Source organism: Suncus etruscus, chromosome 4, assembly GCF_024139225.1.
Source record: "Suncus etruscus isolate mSunEtr1 chromosome 4, mSunEtr1.pri.cur, whole genome shotgun sequence".
Taxonomy (NCBI): domain Eukaryota; kingdom Metazoa; phylum Chordata; class Mammalia; order Eulipotyphla; family Soricidae; genus Suncus; species Suncus etruscus.
In genome coordinates this window covers 8,390,016-8,411,756 of record NC_064851.1, presented here as the reverse complement: position 1 = coordinate 8,411,756, position 21,741 = coordinate 8,390,016, and the positions used below count along the sequence as shown (strand labels likewise).

General features: G+C 41.4%; 1 protein-coding gene across 17 annotated transcripts in view; it reads right to left on the bottom strand.

The window, feature by feature from the left end:
* Positions 1-21,741, bottom strand: part of RBFOX2 (RNA binding fox-1 homolog 2) — a 270,086-nt gene that overhangs the window by 47,082 nt on the left and 201,263 nt on the right. For all 17 annotated transcript variants that reach the window (XM_049771585.1, XM_049771590.1, XM_049771593.1 and 14 more), the window contains one exon: positions 10,368-10,592. In XM_049771585.1, the coding sequence (XP_049627542.1) occupies positions 10,368-10,592 (225 nt within the window). The remainder of the gene's footprint in view (positions 1-10,367; positions 10,593-21,741) is intronic.

Genomic DNA, 21,741 nt, shown 5'->3' with positions numbered 1-21,741 from the left:
ATATTAAAATTATTTTAATTAATTTACTGTAATAATTATTGCTTTAAAATTCTATTAACTGGGAAATGAAAAGTGTTTTTGAGTTCATATTGAAATAATAAAGATTTTTCAATGGTGGGGAGGAGGTTTGGGCCATACTTGGCAATGCTCAGGGGTCACTCCTGGCTCCATTCAGGGCTCACTCCCGGCAGAGCTTGGGGGACCATATAGGATGCCAGGGATAAAACCGAGGTTAGCTGTGTAGGAAGGCAAGTATCCTACTCGCTGTTCTATTGTTCTGACTCTGATAATAAAAATATATTAACTATTTATACATAGAAACAAGTGATCTTTATGGTCTGAAAGAGAACTCAGGGGGCCAGAGAAATAGCATGGAGGTAAGGCGTTTGCCTTTCATGCAGAAGGTCATCGTTTGGAATCCCAGCATCCCATATGGTCCCCCGAGCCTGCCAGGAGTGATTCTGAGCATAGAGCCAGGAGTAACCGAGTTACTCCTGCTGAGTGTGACCCAAAAACCAACCAACCAAACAAACAAACAAACAAAAAAGAGAACTCAGAATTCATAAGATAAATTATTACTTTTAAAGTATCCATCTTCAGTAGACCTCTTGCTTTCAAATACACATACATACATACATACATACATACATACACACATACATACATAAAATGGAATACTAAGGAACTCTTAAACTCAAGAATAGTATTTATAGGTTATTTTCTTCAAAAAGCTTTTCCTCTAGAGACAGTACAGTAGGTAAGGCACTTGACTTGCATGTGGTAAACCCAAATTCAATCTCTAGCCCTGAGTCACGACACCAGGTACAGAGCACAGAGCTTGGAATAAGTCTGAGCACCATCAGTTGAGGCCCAGAAATAAAACAAAAAGTATTTCCTCGATTTTTCAGGAACATTTTAATTATTCACTTTTATCTCCGTAAGGATTTGGAAAATGGGGGAAAAATTCCAAATTTTTGAATTTTTGGGAGAATGATTCAAATGCCTGCAACATCTACTTAATAACCCCATATTAATGACATTTATCTGGATACAGAACTCTAGACCTAAGAAACATTCCTTCAAAACTTTTTTTGTTGTTGTTTGTTTTGTTTCTGGGTCACACCTGGCAGTGCTCAGGGTTACTCCTGTGGGGTCAGGGATGCTGGAATTTGAGCCACCGTCCTTTTGCATGGAAGGCAAACACCCTACCTCCATGCTATCTCTCCAGCCCCTCCCTTTAAAATTTTGAGGGTAATTTTCAAATGCTGCCTAGCTTTGCTATTGAGAAATATAATGATTATTATTTCTAATTATTATGATTCTTTTTCTGTGACTCTTTCCTCATTCCCTCTGCTTTGTCCACTAGCCTAATATGTTCAAGATCTCAAATTTCATAGTGATATGCCATAATGTAGATTTATTCTAATCTATTTTGTTAATAATTCCATGGTCTCCTTTACTTTGGAAATTAATGTCTTTTGATTCTGAAATTTTTTCTTAAAATAATTTGTGAATAATCCCTATTCTACACATTTGTCTTTTTCTTTTGGGAGTTCCTATTATGAGATATTAGATCATCCAGACAGATTAATCCTCTAATTATTTTTTTGTTTTGTTTTGTTTTGTTTTTTTTTTGGTTTTTCGGCCACACCGTTTGATGCTCAGGGGTTACTCCTGGCTAAGCGCTCAGAAATTGTCCCTGGCTTGGGGGGACCATATGGGATGTTGGGGGATCGAACCTTGGTCCTTCCTTGGCTAGCGCTTGCAAGGCAGACACTTTACCTCTAGCGCCACCTCGCTGGCCCCTTTTTCTTGTATTTTTTTGTTTTTGTTTTTGTTTTTTTTTTTTGGGTCACGCCCGGCAGCGCTCAGGGGTTACTCCTGGCTCTATACTCAGAAATCGCTCCTGGCAGGCTCGGGGGACCATATGGGACGCCGGGATTCGAACCGATGACCTTCTGCATGAAAGGCAAACGCCTTACCTCCATGCTATCTCTCCGGCCCCTCTTGTATTTTTTTTATCTGTTTGTCTTTTGTTTCTATTTTCTGCAGTGTAGGTCTTTATTCTTTTATCTGAAACATTAGGATAAAACTAAACCATAATTCAAAATGTTTAGAATTTTAGAAAGGTATTGATATTGAAATCATAATTAAACAACATCAATAAGACTTGGGTTTATGTACACAGCAAAATTATTTAGCAAAATAGATATATATTAATATAATGGTATGAAGACAGTGGTAGTTGCGTGTTTGCTGCCAACTGATAAAGTCAATAATATTTCAGAGCTCTGGACTTTTAGATTGTGGATAAGAGATGACAGGACTCTTACTTCCTCAACTGCTTCTCCCAGTCATCCAAAATAAGTTATTTTCATCTTTCTGCCATACTTATAATTTCAAAGGTTGTTTTCTTCGGTGAGTCATCACTTTCCATCCATTTAGACTAGCATTTCATTCTTGTTTAGTGGGTACAATATTCTTTCTCTTATTCCCAATGATGACTGTTTTAAGAGTTTGAGGGGAGAAAGACCCTTCCCCCACAATTTCTTTATTTTTCTTTTTGATCTTTTGTATGAGGTCTTGCCTGAGGGATCTAGTAATTCTTAGCTGTCTGTTCATAATTAAAAATTGAAGGATGGTAGCTAAAAAAAAAAACTGATTAGAAGTTCAGAATGTCTGAGGGTGGGGTAAGACTTGAAAACTGGTTAATTCTAAGTTTAGTGAGAAAAGCATTTCGTACTAAACCCTAACTTTTACAGCTTTCACAGTCTTTCTGGTTCTTTTACATCTCCCACACTTTGTCAGATTCTCTGGAGGGAAGACATTTCAATCTTCTAATTCCAGCCATTATATTTCTAAAACCTTTGAAATCTTTGTGGTATTAATGGAATTATCTCTCAGCTTTCCCAACCTACGAGTGCAGGGACAAACTCACTTGGACTTGGCAGACTAGCTATAGCCACCACATTGGCTATAGTGTTCTTGCTCCCAAAACAATCGAATTCCCATTAAGAAAGTTGGCTTATATTGGTTAAAAAAAAAGGAAGATAGGAAATAGCATTTACTGTAGTTTTGGAGGGGCAAAAATCAGATGAGTGCATTAAAAGTAATCTGGAGCTAAACATTAGTATTTGACAAAACCCTGTAATGCTATCTGAGCATGTTTTAATAAAGGCAGCAACATAGGGAGACAAGAGCTAAATGCTTGAACATGAGAAGTATATAAATGTTTTTGGAAATATCGCTTGCTTTAAAAATAACCTTTGTATCTCAAGAAGACCCTGCAGCACTGCCCTCTGAACACATGTGAACGAGAAAGGCTCAGGGAGACAGCTAAGAGCTGGGAAATGAGACACACTTATCAGCTAATAGCAAGTCTATAAATACATTCCCCCTATCCTTTACGGTCTGAAAATACTTCAGATCCAAGTTGAGGATGATTAAGAGATTTTGGAATGAGGATAGAGCATCAAATTACAAGGTGGGATCTTGGGTTAGAGTCACGATAGAAAAATAATCTATTTTATTTCTGATAGTAGTTGGAAAAACAACCAACCCAGTGAAATTTGAATATGGTCTCTTATTTTACCTCACAGCACGGTACCAAGTCTTCTTACTCACTGATTTTTTTTTTAAACTCACTGATTTTTTAAAAACTGTACTGTATCTATGCAAAAAGTTTTCATTAGGAGATGTTTGGTGAGGAAACTCCCTTACTATTTTTGCAGCTGCTGATGTCTAAATTTCAAAGAAAAAAGTAAGGGCTCAAGGAATGGCTCAAATGGCTACAGAGCTAACCTCCCTTCATACTCTAGGTTCTGAGTTCCACCCATGGCATCACACTCCCTTGAGCACATTCTAGAGTGGCCCTGCAACAAAGGGTCCGAGCAGTATCACATAGATAGGGGCAAGCAGTAAACTGTCAGGCTTGCAGTGCTGCATGTACCATATATTGCTGTGAGTAGTCCCTAAGCCCCCCGAGCACTGTGAGGGCATCAATGCTTCCCACAAAAATGTTTCTGGATGTCACATCACAAATTAAAAAAAAAATAGAAGGTTTAGGTAGCTTAATGAGACAAGAATAATTATGCACAAGTACTTATCCTTGTATTCAGTATTTATATTTATAAGCTGAATTGTTTATAAGTCAGAAATGGACGGTAAAGTCTAGTTATTTCAAACCAGTTAACATATAAATCTCATAAAAGATCCTTCATAAAGCTCCACCTGCAGCAGCATTTCCCCTGAAGATCTTACAGTTTTAACAACACAAATAGAAAGGAGTCCTAGTGAGAAGCAGAACATTTAGTTTTGAATTTCAAGACTGAACTTATCAAAAGATTATAGATATTTCTATGTATTGCTAAAAGTATTGTTCATGTGGATGAATTACCATACAAGTCATTAGCTTTGAACTGAGGCCATTTAGTAACAAAGTTTTTATTTGGAAAGACTGACAGTGGTTCTAGTAAAGAAACCTAACTAGGCCCTTGACTAAGATGGGGGTCACTCATGCAAAACACATGAGCAGAAACCAGCACAGCTAAGTTTCTATGCACCAGTCTTCCAGGAAAGGCAAGTTTAGGTCAGCTAGTCAGTTTCCTACTCTATTCAGTTTCCCAGGTGTGGCCAAGCCTGCCTTTACTCCATCTTATAATGAAAATAACCTGCCTTAATCAATCAATAAATGCCCAGGCTAACGTCTTTGTTTTGGATTCCTATGCTTATAAATCTCTTACACTGTAGCCTTTGGAGCTCTTTTATCTGCTCGATAGGATGCTACCTGGTTTACAAATTATTAAGGAAAGTCAGTAACGGGGCTGGAACAGCAGGAAGGGAGCTGGCCTTGCTTGTGGCCAATCCAGATTCAATTCCTGGAACCATATTATAGTGTGAGTCCTACCTTGAGTGGTTTCTGAGTGTAGAGTTAGGGCTTAGCCCTGAATACTACTAGAAATTTAGCACCCCACCCTCTCTACCAAATGAGTAGCAATGTTCTTACATGACAAAGTTACTTTTCTAAATAAGGAAATCTGGGGGGCTGGGAAAGACAGCTCAGGTGGTAGAGCACATGCTTAGCGCATACAAGGCCTTGTGCTTGTTCCCTCAGCCTCTAACACCCAATAGGAGTGACCCCCTCCCCAAAAATAGGGCTAAAGCAGTGCCATACATCACAAAGAGAAGACATTGAGGAGAAAAACAATATGAGGTTTGAGCTCTCTTGAGTGGGGTGCTCCAAGGCTCTGCAGTGAGAAGGGCTGTCCGATATACAGTTAGTCAAGTCACTCGGTTATCCATCTCAAACCAACTTTCAGAGTTGTTGAGCCTTATTAACCAGACACTTTATGCTGCCTTTAAAAACAAGTTTTTCCATTAAGAGAAAAAACTGGGGGGCCCTCTGTTTACTACTCTACAATTCAGGTGAGTCTGGCCCCAGCTGCTATCACTTGGCCTACCCTGGAATCAAGTGCAAAACACCTCACTTCGGGTGAGGTCCCAGTAGTCTCCACACCTCCACTAGTCCATAGAAACGGGCCCAAGACACGGCTCCTGAAGAGTGAAGCCATGTATGCTGTAAATCGATGCAATGGGTACATTTATTCACACTTACTCTTCCTGCTATTTGGTGAAGATGGGCAGAGAAGAGAGAGAACAACCCTCGCCTAATCTTTCAGCATCTTCTAGGAATGACTAACTACAAACCCCAGCACAGCAAGGACATGAGGAAGCCAATGGGGAAAATACGCAGAAGCCCACAATGCTCAATGAGCAAAAACAATGGCACCAAAGACATACAGCACCAATTAGTCCTCAGACAATGTCTTTAGTGACTACGATGATGATGATGTTCAACCAACTGAAAGAAATGATAGCAGAGATAGTCATCAAAGCAGAAGAAATAAAGAACAAACAAAACTACAATTGGATATGACAGCAATGAAGAATAGAATGTGGTTTTGGGCCACACTCGGTGACGCTCAGGGGTTACACCTGGCTATGAGCTCAGAAATTGCCCCTGGCTTGGGGGACCATATGGGACACTGGGGGATCGAACTGTGGTCCATCTTAGGCTAGCTCGGGCAAGACAGAAGCCGTACTTACCCCTTGCGCCACTGCTCCGGCCCCCAGGGCAGGTGACTTTTAAACTCAACAGAAACTTTGAGCTACAGAATTTCAAGGAGCTCCAAAAGATCAAGGGGCTCCAAGATGAGAAGGAGGAAACAATTTGGAAACAGAAGGTGAAAAATTGTCTGAAAAGAAATGAACAGCATATCAAGGAAGTATGGGGTGAATTCAAGAGAATAATATGAAAACCATCAGAGTCCCTGAAGGGAGGCAAATGTGATGAAGAAAAAAAATAGTTAAAGAAATCATCAATAAGAATTTCCCAGATTTGAGGAATAAAGCGACTGAGACCCAAGAGGCCTGAAAGGCACTAGCAAAAACAGATACAACTTGGAAAATGAATGCCAAGACATACTGGAATCAAAATGACAAAATCTAAAGATAGAGACAGAATATTGAAAGCATCAAGATCAAATGAGGAATTTACTTACAAAGAAAAGCAGATCTATCAAAAAGAAGTCTTTGAGCCAGAAGACAAGGCAGTATATAGCACAAAAACTCAATGAAATGAATACCTCCCCAAGAATACTTTTTTTTTTGCGGGGGGAGGGAGGCTTTTGGGTCTTTTGGGGAGGCATTCAGGAGTTACTCCCGCAGAAGTTGTTCCTGGCAGGCTCGAGGGACCATATGGGATGCCAGGGATTAGAACTGGGGTCCATCCTGTGTTGGCCATGTGCAAGACAAATGCCTTACTGCTGTGCTATTGCTCCGGCCCACCAAGAATACTCTTATCCAGCTATGTATCACTCTGACTTGAAGGAACGATATAGAGCTTCATAAATAGACAACAGTTAGGGAATAAATAGCCTTGAAATTAGTTTTGAAGGAAATGTAAAAAAGCTTCTCTGAAGGACAGGACAAACTTCTCCAAATGTGGCATCCTGTCTGGCACTCAGGGTGTCTATGGTTGACCTCTATTAGATTAAGAAAGGAAATGTTTACTCCTAGCTTCCTAGCTTGCTAAGGGATTTCATACATTTTCAATAATGAATTAAGGTCTTATTTATGTTGGTTAAAATTACTTAGCAATATTTTATTACCAACTGACTTTTATTAATTTATTTTAGAATAATTCCATCTGCTTTTCCTTTAAGTATTGTCAGAGCAACTCATGTGAAATAAATTTGTGATATGCTTGCCAAGGGGGCAAGCTGGGGTGATGATGGAAGGGAACCTGGGTACTTTGGTGGAAGGAAAGAGACACCAGTGGAGGTACTGCTGTGGAACATCATGTGCCTAAGATAACTCTATTATGGTCAAGTTTGTACATCATGGTGTCTGCATAAAAATAAAATTAAAAAGCCCACACAGTTTCCAGATATTCATGATATACTAACGGGAGCAATAAGAAGTTAAGCAATGGGGCCGGAGTGGTGACACGGAGCGGTAAGGCGTTTGCCTTGCTGGTGTAGCCTAGGATGGACCATGGCTTGATCCCCTGGCGTCCCTTATGGTCCCTCAAGCCAGGAGCAATTTCTGAGCACATAGCCAGGAATAACCCCTGAGTGTGGCCCCCAAAAGCAGCAACAACAACAACAACAAAAAGAAGTCAAGCAATAGCTCCTGCCCAGGAAACTAACAAAATTCCAAAGGTAGGAAGAATATATATATATATATACACAAACATAAACTGCATCTCTAAAGACTATTTTCCAAAGCTTGTCTGCTTCAAATGATTTGGTTATCTATGCCTGCTGGCATTTGAAAAAGTACCTAAGCTCCTAGGTCTCCAGTCCTTTCTTCTCGGCAGGCAGGCTCAGGGTACTTAAGCCTCTGCAGACCCAGGTGGGAGAACCCTCTCTGCTCCCTTTTGCTAATGCACAGTATGAGACCAACTGATTGTCAAAACAAGTCTTCATCTTAAAAGCACACAGATCTTTTAGGCCAATGTTAAAATCAACTTCTAAAACACAATTTAGGAAAAAAAAAATCCAGCCATCACAACTCTTTCACATTTCGGTATAAGAAGTCCTATCTCTGTTTCCAATAAGATGGGTCAATCCAACAGAAATGAGATGCATATTGAAGGACAGCTGCCACTCCTAAGAATGAAAAGCCCAAATGACATTAGGATAATTGGTTAAAGTAGATTATTAAAAGCAATTTACCTTAAGAATGCATTAAACAAGCACTTTCCAGAGCATGTCTTACTTTCTCATTCTTCTCATCAGGAAGGCATTTTTAGAGTCATTTGGTAGATATAGAAACTAAAACTTGGGTTTTAAAATGCATTCGAAATACTTGGGGGCTGGAGAGATAACAAAGCGGTAAGGCGTTTGCCCTAGACGCAGAAGGATGGTGGTTCGAATCCCGGCATCCCATATGGTTCCCCGAGCCTGCCGGGAGCAATTTCTGAGCACAGAGCCAGGAGTAACTCCTGAGTGCTGCCGGGTGTGACCCAAAAACCAAAATTCAATTATAGCAATAAGGTTCTATTTTCTTTTTTTTTTTTGGGGGGGGGGCAATACACTACAGTCTTCAGGGATTGTTCCTGTAGGGGCCAGGGAACCATCTGTGATGCCTGGGATCAATGAGATCAGCTGCATGCAAAAGTGCCCTACCTGCTGTACTATTGCCCCAGCCTCAGGAATTCACAATTTTTGGCTCTGATACATTTATTTTATTTATTCAAATCAGCTGGCAAATCCTGTAATTCCACTTTCATAATTCTCAGTTTATTTTCTCTTCTACATATTCACTGAACCCCTCTAATTCAGAGCTTCACTATCTACCCCACGCATGAGACTCTAAGTTTCCTAACCATCACTTTAGTTTGTGTGTGTGTGTGTGTGTGTGTGTGTGTGTGTGTGTGTGTATGTGTATGTGTATGTGTGGCATACCCTGCAGCAAGGAAAAAATACTCCATATATACAAAAGAATAATGACTGAGTTACCAGCAGACTTCATATCAGAATCAATTGATTCACATCAGAAGTTGGAGGGCAGGAAGACAACAGATTTAAAGTGCTGGACACTGTGAGATACACCATCCATGAACAATTCTACAGCTAGTAAAACCATCCTTCAACAATGAAACCCAAAGAAAACATTCCGAGATCAATAAAAAAAAAAATCACTTTCAAGCAGACCAACTCTATAGAAAATACTATATCCTATAGTCTGAAAAAAAAAATGACACTGAGAAATTATTCAGATTTATGGGAGATTTAAATATAAAGAACTTCAGAAGACAAGTGAACTTAGTATACAGTTATAAAGAGGGCATAAAAGATTAAAAATATTGGTGATAGGATCCAGCCTAAAAATAACATTATTTAAAAATTGAGGGGCCGGAGAGATAGCATGGAGGTAAGGTGTTTGCCTTTCATGCAGGAGGTCATCGGTTCGAATCCCGGCGTCCCATATGGTCCCCCGTGCCTGCCAGGAGCAATTTCTGAGCCTGGAGCCAGGAATAACCCCTGAGCACTGCCGGGTGTGACCCAAAAACCACAAAAAAAAAAAAAAAAAAAAAAAAAAAATTGAACAGAGGGTGGAGTGATAGATAATACAGTAGGCAGAGAGTTTGCCTTGCAGATAGCTGACCCGGACTCTATCCCTGGTGTCCCATATAGTCCCTTGAGCAATGGCAGGAGTAACCCAAGTAAACCAGGGGTGACCTCATAACAAAGAGAAAATGAAGCAAGGACTGAGCAGCACATGCTTCCCTTGTTGGAGGCCTGGGTTTGGTCCTGGGGATCCCTTGGTCCCTAGAGTTCTGCTGGGAGTAGGCCTGGAGAATAGAGTCAGGAGCACTAAGCACTGTGGAGTATGGTTAAAAAATAAATAAAATATAGTAATAACAAAATGCAGCAATCACAAAAGATTAAGAAAGCCCAGACCTTGCGTAGAGAGAGACCCCAAAGTGTTTTGAGAGCCAGCAGACTATTTTAGGGAGGCATGAGGAGACCAAGTGGGGAAGATATACAAGAACATGATGGGACTGGGAGACTGTTGGTGACAAACATCCCCTGATGTGGTGTCGACATTCCTCAATCTTTATTCTCACCTCTATGCTTACCTTGCAGATGGTCATTGCCATGTGCAGCTTGCAGGATCCCGGCAGGGAATGCATTTGAATTCTAGATTCTTATTTAGTAACCCCAACCTTTAGAGCAGAACTGAAACTACACATGTGCTATGTAATGCAAGATAAATAAACATTAAAGGAATCCTGCCACTCTGGTAAAGGGAAAGATGTTCACCTGCTGGCTGGCATGACCCTCACTTCCTTCACATACCGTCAGAGATCCGTTCTGTGTGCTTGGTGAGTTGCTACTCTGCTCTCCATGGGCCTGTGTACTTCCGTAGAGTGTCAGGTTATGCTCACTGGTCTGGCCAGCGTAGTCCTGGGTGTGTGGCACTCCGTATTCTGTGGGAATTCCATTCTGTGGCGGCGGTGGAAATGGGATGGTTGTAAAAGGCTGAACCATTGCGTCAGGAGTTGTTGTTGGCTCCTGGTTACCCTAAAACAGTGAGGGAGAAAGATAATTAGGAAAGAAATGACTTTAGACTCATTTTGCCTTTAGCAAAATCCAAAGCTGCAAAAGCTCACTCTGCTTTATTTTTTGTTTTGTTTTTTTTTTTTTTTTGGAGTCACACCCAGTGAGCTCAGGGGTTACTCTTGGCTTTGCGCTCAGAAATCGCTCCTGACTTGGGGAATCATATGGGACACTGGGGGACTGAACCTTGAGCAGTCCATTCCAGGCTAGCGCCAGCAAGGCAGATGCCTTACCACTCCACACTACCTCTCTGGCCCTCTACTTTTAAAGGGAGATTCCGCATCATTACAACCAGTTACTTTGCAGAAAATGAAAAATAAACAGATGAAGGCTGAAGAAAATGTAGAAACAAATAATCATGGACCAAAAAGCTTGATATTCTTTTTTCGTTTTGGGGTCACAGCCAGCGATGCTCAGGGTTTACTCCTGGCTTTGGTTCAGGAACTGTTTATTCCTGGCGGTGCTCGGGGAACCCTGTGGCATGCTAGGATCAAACTGGGTTGGCTGTGTGCAAGGCAAGTGCCCTGCCCACTATTCCATTGCTCTGATCCTGACCTGATATTCTTGAGATGCACTTGAAGCCCCACACACCATAACCATATCAGGTGTTCGTAGAGAAACGGACAAGTTCTTATTAAAATGACATAAATATGCAGGGGCCGGCGAGGTGGCGCTAGAGGTAAGGTGTTTGCCTTGCCAGTGCTAGCCAAGGAAGGACCGTGGTTCGACCCCCCTGCGTCCCATATGTTCCCCCCAAGCCAGGGGCAATTTCTGAGCGCTTAGCCAGGAGTAACCCCTGAGCATAAAACTGGTGTGGCCCAAAAACCAAAACCAAACAAACAAAAAAAATGACATAAATATGCAAAGGCTCTAGAATCCCCAAAAAGTTCTGAAAAAAGGACAAAACGGGGAAGACTGACACTGCCTGACAAGAACAAAACACAAGTCAATCTTCACTGCTTTGTGGCAAGCACTATTCTTGGGACACCTCTCTCTCTCTCTCTCTCCCCCCCCCTCACTTTCTCTCCCCCTCACTCACTCTCTCCCCCCCTCACTCTCTCTTTCTTCCCCCTCACTCTCTCTCTCTCTGAACAAAACCAAATTAACAAGATTTCATAATTTAAAAACAATTCTAAAATGTTCTTGGAGAGGGGAGGGAAAAATGTTTGTTCTTGGAAAGGGTCCATTATGATAATAAAAGGCTAAGTCAAGACTGGGAGACTATTCACGATATAGGTGCCTGGTAAAGCAGACATAGCCAGAATTTACACAAATCCACGTTAAGTCACGCTAAAAACAAGAAAGCATATTGTTAAAATGAGCTGATAAACAGACATGTTCCACAAGATGACAGACCAACAAGCAAGAACTATACCAATGAGGGGCTCGATCATATTAGTAGCTAGGCAGGGCCCTGAAATGAAAGCCAAGTAAGATACCATTTTAGACCCCCTAGAATGGCTGAAAGATCAAAAAGACAGTAACAAAGATGGGGAACAAGAACATTCGTATATTGCTTATCAAAATGTAAAATAGCATAGTTTTATTTCTCAGCTTTACTTTTTTTTTCATATAACTAAATAACTTCTCGTGTTTATCCAAAATAAGAGCATATGCACACAAAAATAGTTGAACAAGATGTTCAGGGAAGTCTTATTCATAAGAACCTTCAACTGAAAATGAATGTTCTAAATTTTATAGGCGAATGAATAAACAGACTGTATCTATTCACAAAATGGAACACTACAAAAAAAAAAAAAAACCCACCAAAACAAAATGGAATGCTATATAGAAAAGAATGGGGAGGAATAACATGACCTGAATCTGAAAATTGTGTTTAATGAAGAGGTCTCACACACACACACACACACACACACACACACACACACACACACACACACACACATGTCTGGTTCTAGTCATAAATACAGGTATGGGAAAAAACAATATGGTAACACCAATGAGAAAGTAGTTTCTTTTTCTCCAGGGGTGGAGATGATAGAAATCTGATACTCTATGATGCTAATATTTCAGTAATAATATTGTAGTAACATCATCCAGACAGGATGGAGTTAATATATTATATACTTTGTTATGAGTGAAAGAATCAAATTGTTTAAATTCATTAGGCTGTACATGTATGTGATCACATATAAATTGTAACAGAAGAAAATGTCAATAAGAATTAATTGGCAGACATTTTGATAAATATTATTATTGTTATTAAAGATCAGAAGATAATCCACATCCATAATTACAGTAAAGCAATACAGATTGAAGGGGGACAGAGAGATGATACAGGGGTCACAGGGTATGTCTTGCAGGCTATCAACCGTAGTTTGATCTCTGGCACCACAAGGTTATTTGAACCCAATCAGGTCAAGGTTCAATGAAGGAGCCAGGGCAGTGATGCCACGTGGAAGCAGCAGTGCTTGGGACTACCCAGGTCACCTTGGTACTCCCCCCAAGCAGAGTGCTTAGGACTATGTGTTGTGAGGATTGAACCAAGTTCAGCTGCATGATGCCCGGCATATGCCTTAATCCCTGTTCTCTCTCCAGCCCTGGGAAAGGCATCATTTCACTAGGTAAAAGACACACTGAATTATGCTTAATACCTAAGGGTGAGCCACAAAAACTGAGAAACACACACAATAGAAAAAGAGGCAGAGAATGTGAATGAAGATGAGATACAAATGGCTGTGATGATGACAATACCCAATCCTACCCAGTTATTTGGGGGGGGGGGGTGTTTGGGTCACACCCAGCAGTGCTCAGGCGTTACTCCTGGCAGGCTTGGGGGATCAAATGGGATGCCAGGATTCAAACCACCGTCCTTCTGCATGTAAGGCAAAGGCCCTATGCTATTTCTCCGGCCCCCTCCAGTTATTGTTTTTTTTTGTTTTTGTTTTTTGGGTCACACCTGGCAGCGCTCAGGGATTACTTCTGGCTGTACACTCAGAAATTGCTCCTAGCAGGCACGGGAGATCATATGGGATGCCGGGATTCGAACCACCGTCCTTCTGCATGCAAGACAAATGCCTTACCACTATGCTGTCTCTTCGGCCCCTCCAGTTATTTCTTAACAGAAAAGTTGCTCCAATACTTGAGCTATCAACTCAACACAAAAACAGTTTTTCTGAGGTGCAACTGAAAAGCGAATAAAGCAGCATTTATTTATAGTGTGCAGTGTGCTGGTAGTGACATATCTAGAGAGAACTATTTCTAACTCAATTTAAAATTCCAAAGCCTCCAAAGCGGAGCTGTTCCCAGCACCCAAGAGTCATTGCTGCCTGGCATTAAGAGTTGGTTTACATAAAAACCTTCCCTTTGTTTATGCCAACATTTTAGGGGACAAAGTCTATCTTTGTTACTAGAAAGCTCTTTTATTTTTCTTTTTTGGGCCACACCCAGTGGCGATCAGGGGTTACTCCTGGCTCTGTGCTCAGAAATCATACCTAGTAGGCTCGGGGGACCATATGGGATGCTGGGAATCGAACCCAGGTTGGCCAGATGCAAGGCAAATGCCCTACCTGCTCTGCTATCTCTCTAGATCAGGGGTCTCAAACTCAATTTATCTGGGGGCCGCAGGAGGCCAAGTCTGGATGATTCTTGAGTGCAAAGTCAGTAGTAAGCCTTGAACATTGGGGGTGTGTGACCCAAACAACTAAAACAAAACAAAACAAAACAAAAGATTCCTCTAGGGCAGGGCCACAAAATGTTGTACGGAGGGCCACAAGCGGCCTGCGAGTTTGAGACCCCCTGCTCTAGATCCAAGAAAACTCTTTTCAAGTAGCTCTAGGTTGAGATGCTGAGTATGATTTCTCCCTATCCATTCGGGGTGTCCTGAGAGGGAACTACAAGATTTCCCTTCAGTTCCTCAGTGTTCCACCTCCCTTTCTCCTCACCTACCTTACTTCATGAGGCACGAACACACGTCAGAAACCCAAGACAGAGAGAGGTGTGAGAGAAAAGAACTGAGTCTGGTGAACTGGAGAATGGAAGAGAGCGAGAATGCTGGTAGTCCACCTTCGTGTCCTGAAGAACAGGAAAAGGGGGCTGCTCATAACGAACTGTTCTCTCAGGTGCATTTTTTTATTTCCAACTCTACCTCCGCTCCCCACCTCCAATGCCTGCTGGGAATCCTCTGCTGGCACACAGCACACAATATTAACTCTCCCACAGGGTTAGTCTCACAGAGCTGACTCAGACAGCTACAAAAACACAGCAATTAGCATTGGGATCTGAGGATGAAATAAGAACATTCGTAATACAGGGTCCACCTGTAGGCCTGGCACAATGTGTTTCTAAAGAAAAGCAAGATAGAGGTGGAAGGTCTATGAGACATCAAAGGCCCTTTGATGATAAATCACGAAGAAATTATTGATAAATTGATTTGCTACTTAACAACTAAGGATTTTGAAAAATTTCGTTTTTAAAATAGCACCATTCTGGGGGCTGAGTGATAGCAAAGCAGGATGGGCGTTTGCCTTGCATGCGGCTGATTCAGGTTCTATCCCCAGAATCTCATATGGTCCCCGCCGAAAGTCTGCTGTGAGTAGTTTTTGAATGCAGAGCCAGGAGTAACACCTGAGCGATGCTGGATGTGACCAAAAACAAACAAACAAACAAAAAAAAAAAACCCACCACCACCAACCAAAACCAAAACCAAACACAAAAACCACACACATAAGGAAATACTCAAGGAAAAAACAGAAATATAAGCAATTTCATTTTTCTTTCATACACTATGCAATGTTAAAAAAATTCCTAATACATGTACTACATTATCAAAAATGCTAAGGGAGGGGCAGAGAGATAGCATGGAGGTAAGGTGTTTGCCTTTCATGCAGAAGGATGGTGGTTCGAATCCCAGCATCCCATAAGGTCCCCCGAGCCTGCCAGGAGCTATTTCTGAGCAGAGAGCCAGGAGTAACCCCTGAGCACTGCCGAGTGTTACCCAAAAACAAGCAAACAAACAAACAAAAAGCTAAGGGATCTGAGGTTTCCTACCACACTTCCAAGTAACATGACAGGCTTCAAGAGATAAGAGACACATGATTATTACTAGGCCAAGTATTTACTATGCTTATGTGAAAAGTTTTATAGGCCAACAAGCAGCTTGAGTATATTCCGTCTTAGAAAAGGAACAAGCAAAACATATTTTTTTTTAAAAAAAAGAAAGAAAAGGAATAAACTTTTCCTAACTCAGTCTCTAAACTTTCTCTTCTATGAGATCCATGAACAATATGGAGTACTACTTAGAAATTCGAGTATACCTAAGAAGGATCTAGTAAGATTTCATTCTAACTCTTTTTTGCCCTCAAAAAATAAGTGGTGGTTTTACCTGTAGGTGAGGGGGAAAATGAACCACAGTTGCATTTTGGTTCTTTCTCATCAGGGTCTGATGAAGGTGACTCTTTGACAGTGCCTCTGACCTCTCGTGCCCCTATATCCCTAGGAGCTGGCAATGCTGTGATATGCCCTTGTGTCTTTGCTCAAAGGCTGACCCCCCTGACCACTCCATCTCAAACCTCAACACCCATTTCTCCTCAACCCCAAGTACTGTTGATACTTTCTTCAAGAGGGCATGCCAATGCCACTCAATGTAGCTGTCCTAGCACATGGATGTGGGCCTGTCACCCGCTCACACCATCCTACCTGACCAAGGTTTTCACACCAGCAGAACCTGAGAATGAAATTTCAACTAAATCTGGTTTACAGAACTGAAGCTACTAGAGGAAGGTGTGAATGGAGGGGTGAGCAAGATAGGTTGGGAGGGCACCCTAGAGAAGGTTGAACGAAGTGGACCCTCTGGTGGTGGATGCGGTGTTGGTGCAATGTGTGCATAAAACCCTGTCATTAACAATACTGTAAGTCATGGGGCCTAAAATAAAACAGAAAAGAGAAATAAAGCAGACCATCCAAGATGACCCATCTTCTAGAAAGCTCTTTGTGAGGACAGACAGAGCAGGACACACCTGGTCCTAGTAAAAAATTCATGACAGGGGTGGAAAAAAATCAGACAACTCTTTCCATTAAGACTACTATTCTACTGAAGTCAAGCTTTTAAACTTCAAATACATTTTTTCTCTTGTCTAAATCTATTTTTCTATTTAAAAGGTAAGGCAAAAAAAAAAAAAAAAGAACAAGAAAGATGCTTTGGTAAATTATTTTTTAGTAATAGAAAAGAAAATCCGGGCCGGGCGGTGGCGCTAAAGGTAAGGTGCCTGCCTTGCCTGCGCTAGCTTGGACGGACCGCGGTTCGATCCCCCGGTGTCCCATATGGTCCCCCAAGCCAGGAGCAACTTCTGAGCGCATAGCCAGGGAGCCACATGAAAGAGAGAAATCTGGGTCAAGGAATTATTTGGTATTTAAGTAATTATTCAACAAGGGAACTCAACACCCTGCCCTCTCATCAATGCTTTATCCACCAAAAGTTCAAAAAAAAAGTAAAATTTTATGTGGGCAAAAAACAAACAAACAAACAAAAAAAAACAGTATTGCATTCAAACAGAATGCTTGACATTAATATTTAGGGTTATCTCTGATGAGTCTACGATGAGACTCACATGGGAGTGTGTCTGTGAAGGAGACCAATTTTTTGTTGTTGTTCCCACTACTCAGATACTAGTCTTAATATTTTCACCTGGAAGCTGGAAAGATAGCATAAAGGTAGGGCATTTGCCTTGCATGTAGGAGAGTGGTTTGAATCCTGGCATCCCATACGGTCCCCGATCCTGTCAGGAGCAATTTCTGAGTGTAGACCCATGAGTAACCCCTAAGTGCTGCCGGGTATGACCCCCCCCAATTTTTTTTTTCACCTGTAAGATTTTATTTTACCAAGACCATGCTGGAGTAGAGACTTAGAATATGACTTGGAATGTGACTGTGCCACTATTGCTGTAAAAATTAAAGATGGGAAGGCTCGGGAGGGGCAAAAAAAATTAAAGATGGAACCAGAGAGTCTCTCTATGCCGCCATGTCTTCATCTGTAAAAGAGTAATGTCAACACCATTATGCTGTGAAGAACTAGTAAAATAACATGTGAAGTGATTCAAATCCTATTCTCACCAAAATGCTTGTTCTTACTACATGCACTAAGTAAATCATGAATGGACAGATGCAAAATGTGCATATGAAGAGATAGTAGTGGTGAAGATGCTAGCCTGGCATCTAACTTGGTTTGGTCCAACATACTACATATGGTTCCTGAGCATAGATCCAGGAATAAGTTCTGAGCACAGTGGGGGTATAGCTCCCAAATCCAAAAACAAAAAAATATATGCAAAAACTCGCTACAACTCTGTAGTATGGATCAACACCAAATTGCTAACATAGAGCCAAATAGTGCTACGGCGTCCATCAAACCTCTCCTACATTCTCATTTACCTGTATTAGAGATTTTTTCCACAGAAGGAATAAAAAGTAAAACTACAAAAAGGTGTGTCTAATCAAAAGCTACTCCCTAATAACTCGCATAAATAGACTGAAATCCAAAGAGGGGCTATATACAATTTGGGCATGGCCAAAAAAAAAAAAGAAAAAGAAAAAGAGAAGACTGAAATCCAAATCTGGGCCAATTCCAAAGTTAGTTTTCCCAGTAGTCATTATTCCATGTGATATCTCCAGGAAGGGGAATTCTCAACCAACCCTCCAGTTATACACACAACTCCTTAACTATAATTTTGTACTGCAAAGATCTCAGGTATCCGGGCCCGAAGAGATAGCACAGCAGCGTTTGCCTTGCAAGCAGCCGATCCAGGACCAAAGGTGGTTGGTTTGAATCCCGGTGTCCCATATGGTCCCCCGTGCCTGCCAGGAGCTATTTCTGAGCAGACAGCCAGGAGTAACCCCTGAGCACCGCCGGGTGTGGCCCAAAAACCAAAAAAAAAAAAAAAAAAAAATCTCAGGTATCCAATGGTCCTGAAATAAAGTCTCTTCCTAAATCACATCTAGACAGCTATAACAAGGATCAGTGAATTTTGAAAAAATTTAGCTGGTTATAAAGGATGAACTCAAATAATACTAAAGCAGGGCCAGATTGTAATAATTTAGAACTGATAAGCCATTGCTCTTGATATAACTACTATACCCTGCTGTTGTATCATGAAAGTAGCAGAGAATATGTTAATAAATGAGCCAGGCTGTGGTCTAGTAAAATTTTTATTCAGGGACAAAGAAAAGGAAATTGTTTTTTTTGTTTGTTTGTTTATTTGTTTGTTTTCAGCCACACCCGTTTGATGCTCAGGAGTTACTCCTGGCTAAGCGCTCAGAAATTGCCCCTGGCTTGGAGGGACCATATGGGATGCCGGGGGATTGAACCGTGGTCCTTCCTTGGCTAGCGCTTGCAAGGCACACAACTTACCTCTAGTGCCACCTCACCAGCCCCAGAAAAGGAAATTGTATATATTATTGCTGGCTCAAATAACGATGGACCTGGATGGAGAGGGATGGAGGGATCTTTCTCTGCCACCCCAGGCCACGTGGCTCCACAATCCCCATTCAGCTGGTGGGTCCCAGGTTTAGATGAACGGTGGAATCAGACTCATTCAGAGACAGGCATCAGAAAGCATCAACTTTATTCATGCCCTAACCACCACATGTGAGGCCTCTATCATAACCTTTTAAGCACAGCCATTCTTAGCTAGCCCTGCATCTTAACTCCTTTCAGCCATCTTCCATTTGACCTCCATGCTGGCCAAAGACCAAAAAGGCAAAAGCGGCTAATCCCCTGCGTCAAAGGCCTTATATAACCTTTCAAGACCACTCCCCGGAATGGGAGGGTCTCAGGTAGGTATACCTAAATCCAGGGTGGAGTTACATTTTTCTTTTGATTTTTTTTCCTAACCATTTAAGCACATTAAAAAATATTCTTAGTTCAGGGACCTTAAAAACAGGAAGTGGGGCAGATTTTATTATGGGGGGCTATATGGGACGCAGGGGGAGTAACTGCAGTCTGTCCTAGGTCAACCGCATGCAAGGCAAACGCCCTACCACTGGCGCCACTGCTCCGGCCCCATGTTCTTATATTTTATGTATACAATTTCCTTTAATTTTGTGAACATAAGAATTCAGGATGATGTCCTCAGTAATCAAGGTAACACATCATCACATATGGGCATTTGTTGTACTCTAAAACAAGCTAAACATTTTCATCTGAAATTTTTGGTAAATAACTGTCTTCTAACAGAAAAAAAATGTATAACCCAAGGACTGTCTCAACCCTTTTATCTGTCTATTCCCTCACCAAGAATTCTCAGATCTTCAGCAATCACCTACTTTGGGTGACTTCCAAATGTTCTGAAGTCATACTTTCTCCAAAGCTTTGAGGGAAGAGGGGGGAAAAACATGAGCCTGGAGACAGGCTTAGTTTAAGCCCCAGATTACACTCATTATCAAGTGGGGAATGAATGCAAAGTGGCTAAGGTTTACTTTACAGTATTGCTGTAAGAATGAACTGAGAACCTGGGGCCGGCATGTGGCGATAGAGGTAAGGTGTCTGTTTTGCCAGTGCTAGCCTAGGACGGACCTTGGTTCGATCCCCCGGCGTCCCATATGTTCCTGTGAATAGCCAGGAGTAACCCCTGAGCATCATCGGGTGTGACCCAAAAACCAAAAAAAAAGAAAAAGAAAAAAGAATGAACTGAGAACATGTATCAAACAGAGTGAGTTGTTTTTACTGATGCTGAGATGTCTTTCCTGGCCTCAGCTTTTCCAGGAACATTTTCCACTGAGACTAGAATCCTCCACTTTCAGGGTCACATTAACATGACTATGTTAATACCTATGTATGTCATAAATTAAATACTGAATTTTCTGATTTCTGTTTATTGAGTCAACTACCTTTCCAGTTAAGTAGGCTTCTTGACTCTTTATGGCATTTTGTCCTATTTCTTGAGTATATTCCAATACCCAAGTCAGTTAGATACTGAAATATTTTTTTAAATACAATTCCTTGGTAATAGGGCTCAATGAAAATAGGGAAATAACAAGAATCATTCATGAGGCAACGGTCACAGTATGTGGGATATAGCAGAGGAGGGACATCTGGCAGGAAGATTACACACATAATGGAGAAGACAAGTGAGCCTAGAAAAGTGTGGGCGATGGGGGAAAAAATTCAAGAAATGCTAGATGGAAAAATTTGACAGCCAAACAGTTACAGGGAGCATGGAAAGCAAAGTGATTTATAAAAAATTTAAATAAGGATTTGTAGTTTCAGACTCTATTTAGAACCTGTTAACTCTACTCAACTGAGCACTCTGAAGAAAAGTATTCTCACAGTTTACAAGTCACTCTGCTTGTGGGAAGTGAGCCTGCTTTGTTCTTGTTTATTAATTAATCACATTCTCTGTTCTGACTGAATGATCCTGGATTTTATTATAATCAATTATCTATTTACATTTTAATCATTTCAACATGCCAGTCTTTAACAAGGGGAGAGAGTGTGGCTACTACAAGAAAAAGTGGCTTTAAAGTCATCTACAATCAATCATGATTTTTTTTTTGGTTTTTGGGTCACACCCAGCGGCATTCGGGGGTTACTCCTGGCAGGCTCAGGGGACCATATTGGATGGTGCAATTGGATGCTGCGTGCAAGGCAAACACCCTACCTGCTATGCTACTGTTCTGGCCTCCAATTATGATTTTTTTTCTAAATAGGAAGCTAACCCCAGTGGTGTTCAGAGGGGCCTGGAATTATTGCCAGTGATCTTGGAGGACCACCAGGGTAACCATAGCAGTGCTGAGAACAGGGTATATGGTGTTAGGACTGTTCTACCACAAGAGCCATCTCCCCAGGCTCAAAATCATCTTTTCTTTCTTTTTCTGCCAGACAGGATTACTGTCTGATACAAGAACTACAGATAAACAAATAAACATCAGTTCTTTTTTGGGGGGGTGGGGAAGCACACCCAGTGATGCTCAGGGGTTACTTCTAGCTCTGTGCTCAGAAATTGCTTGTGGCAGGCTGGGGAGATCATATGGGATGCTGGCGGGAATCGAACCCAGGACTGTCCTGGATCAACCACATGCAAGGCAAACACCCTACCGCTATACTATCTCTCCGGTCCAACATTAGTTCTTTTTAAACAAGGAAAACCTGAAACCCAAT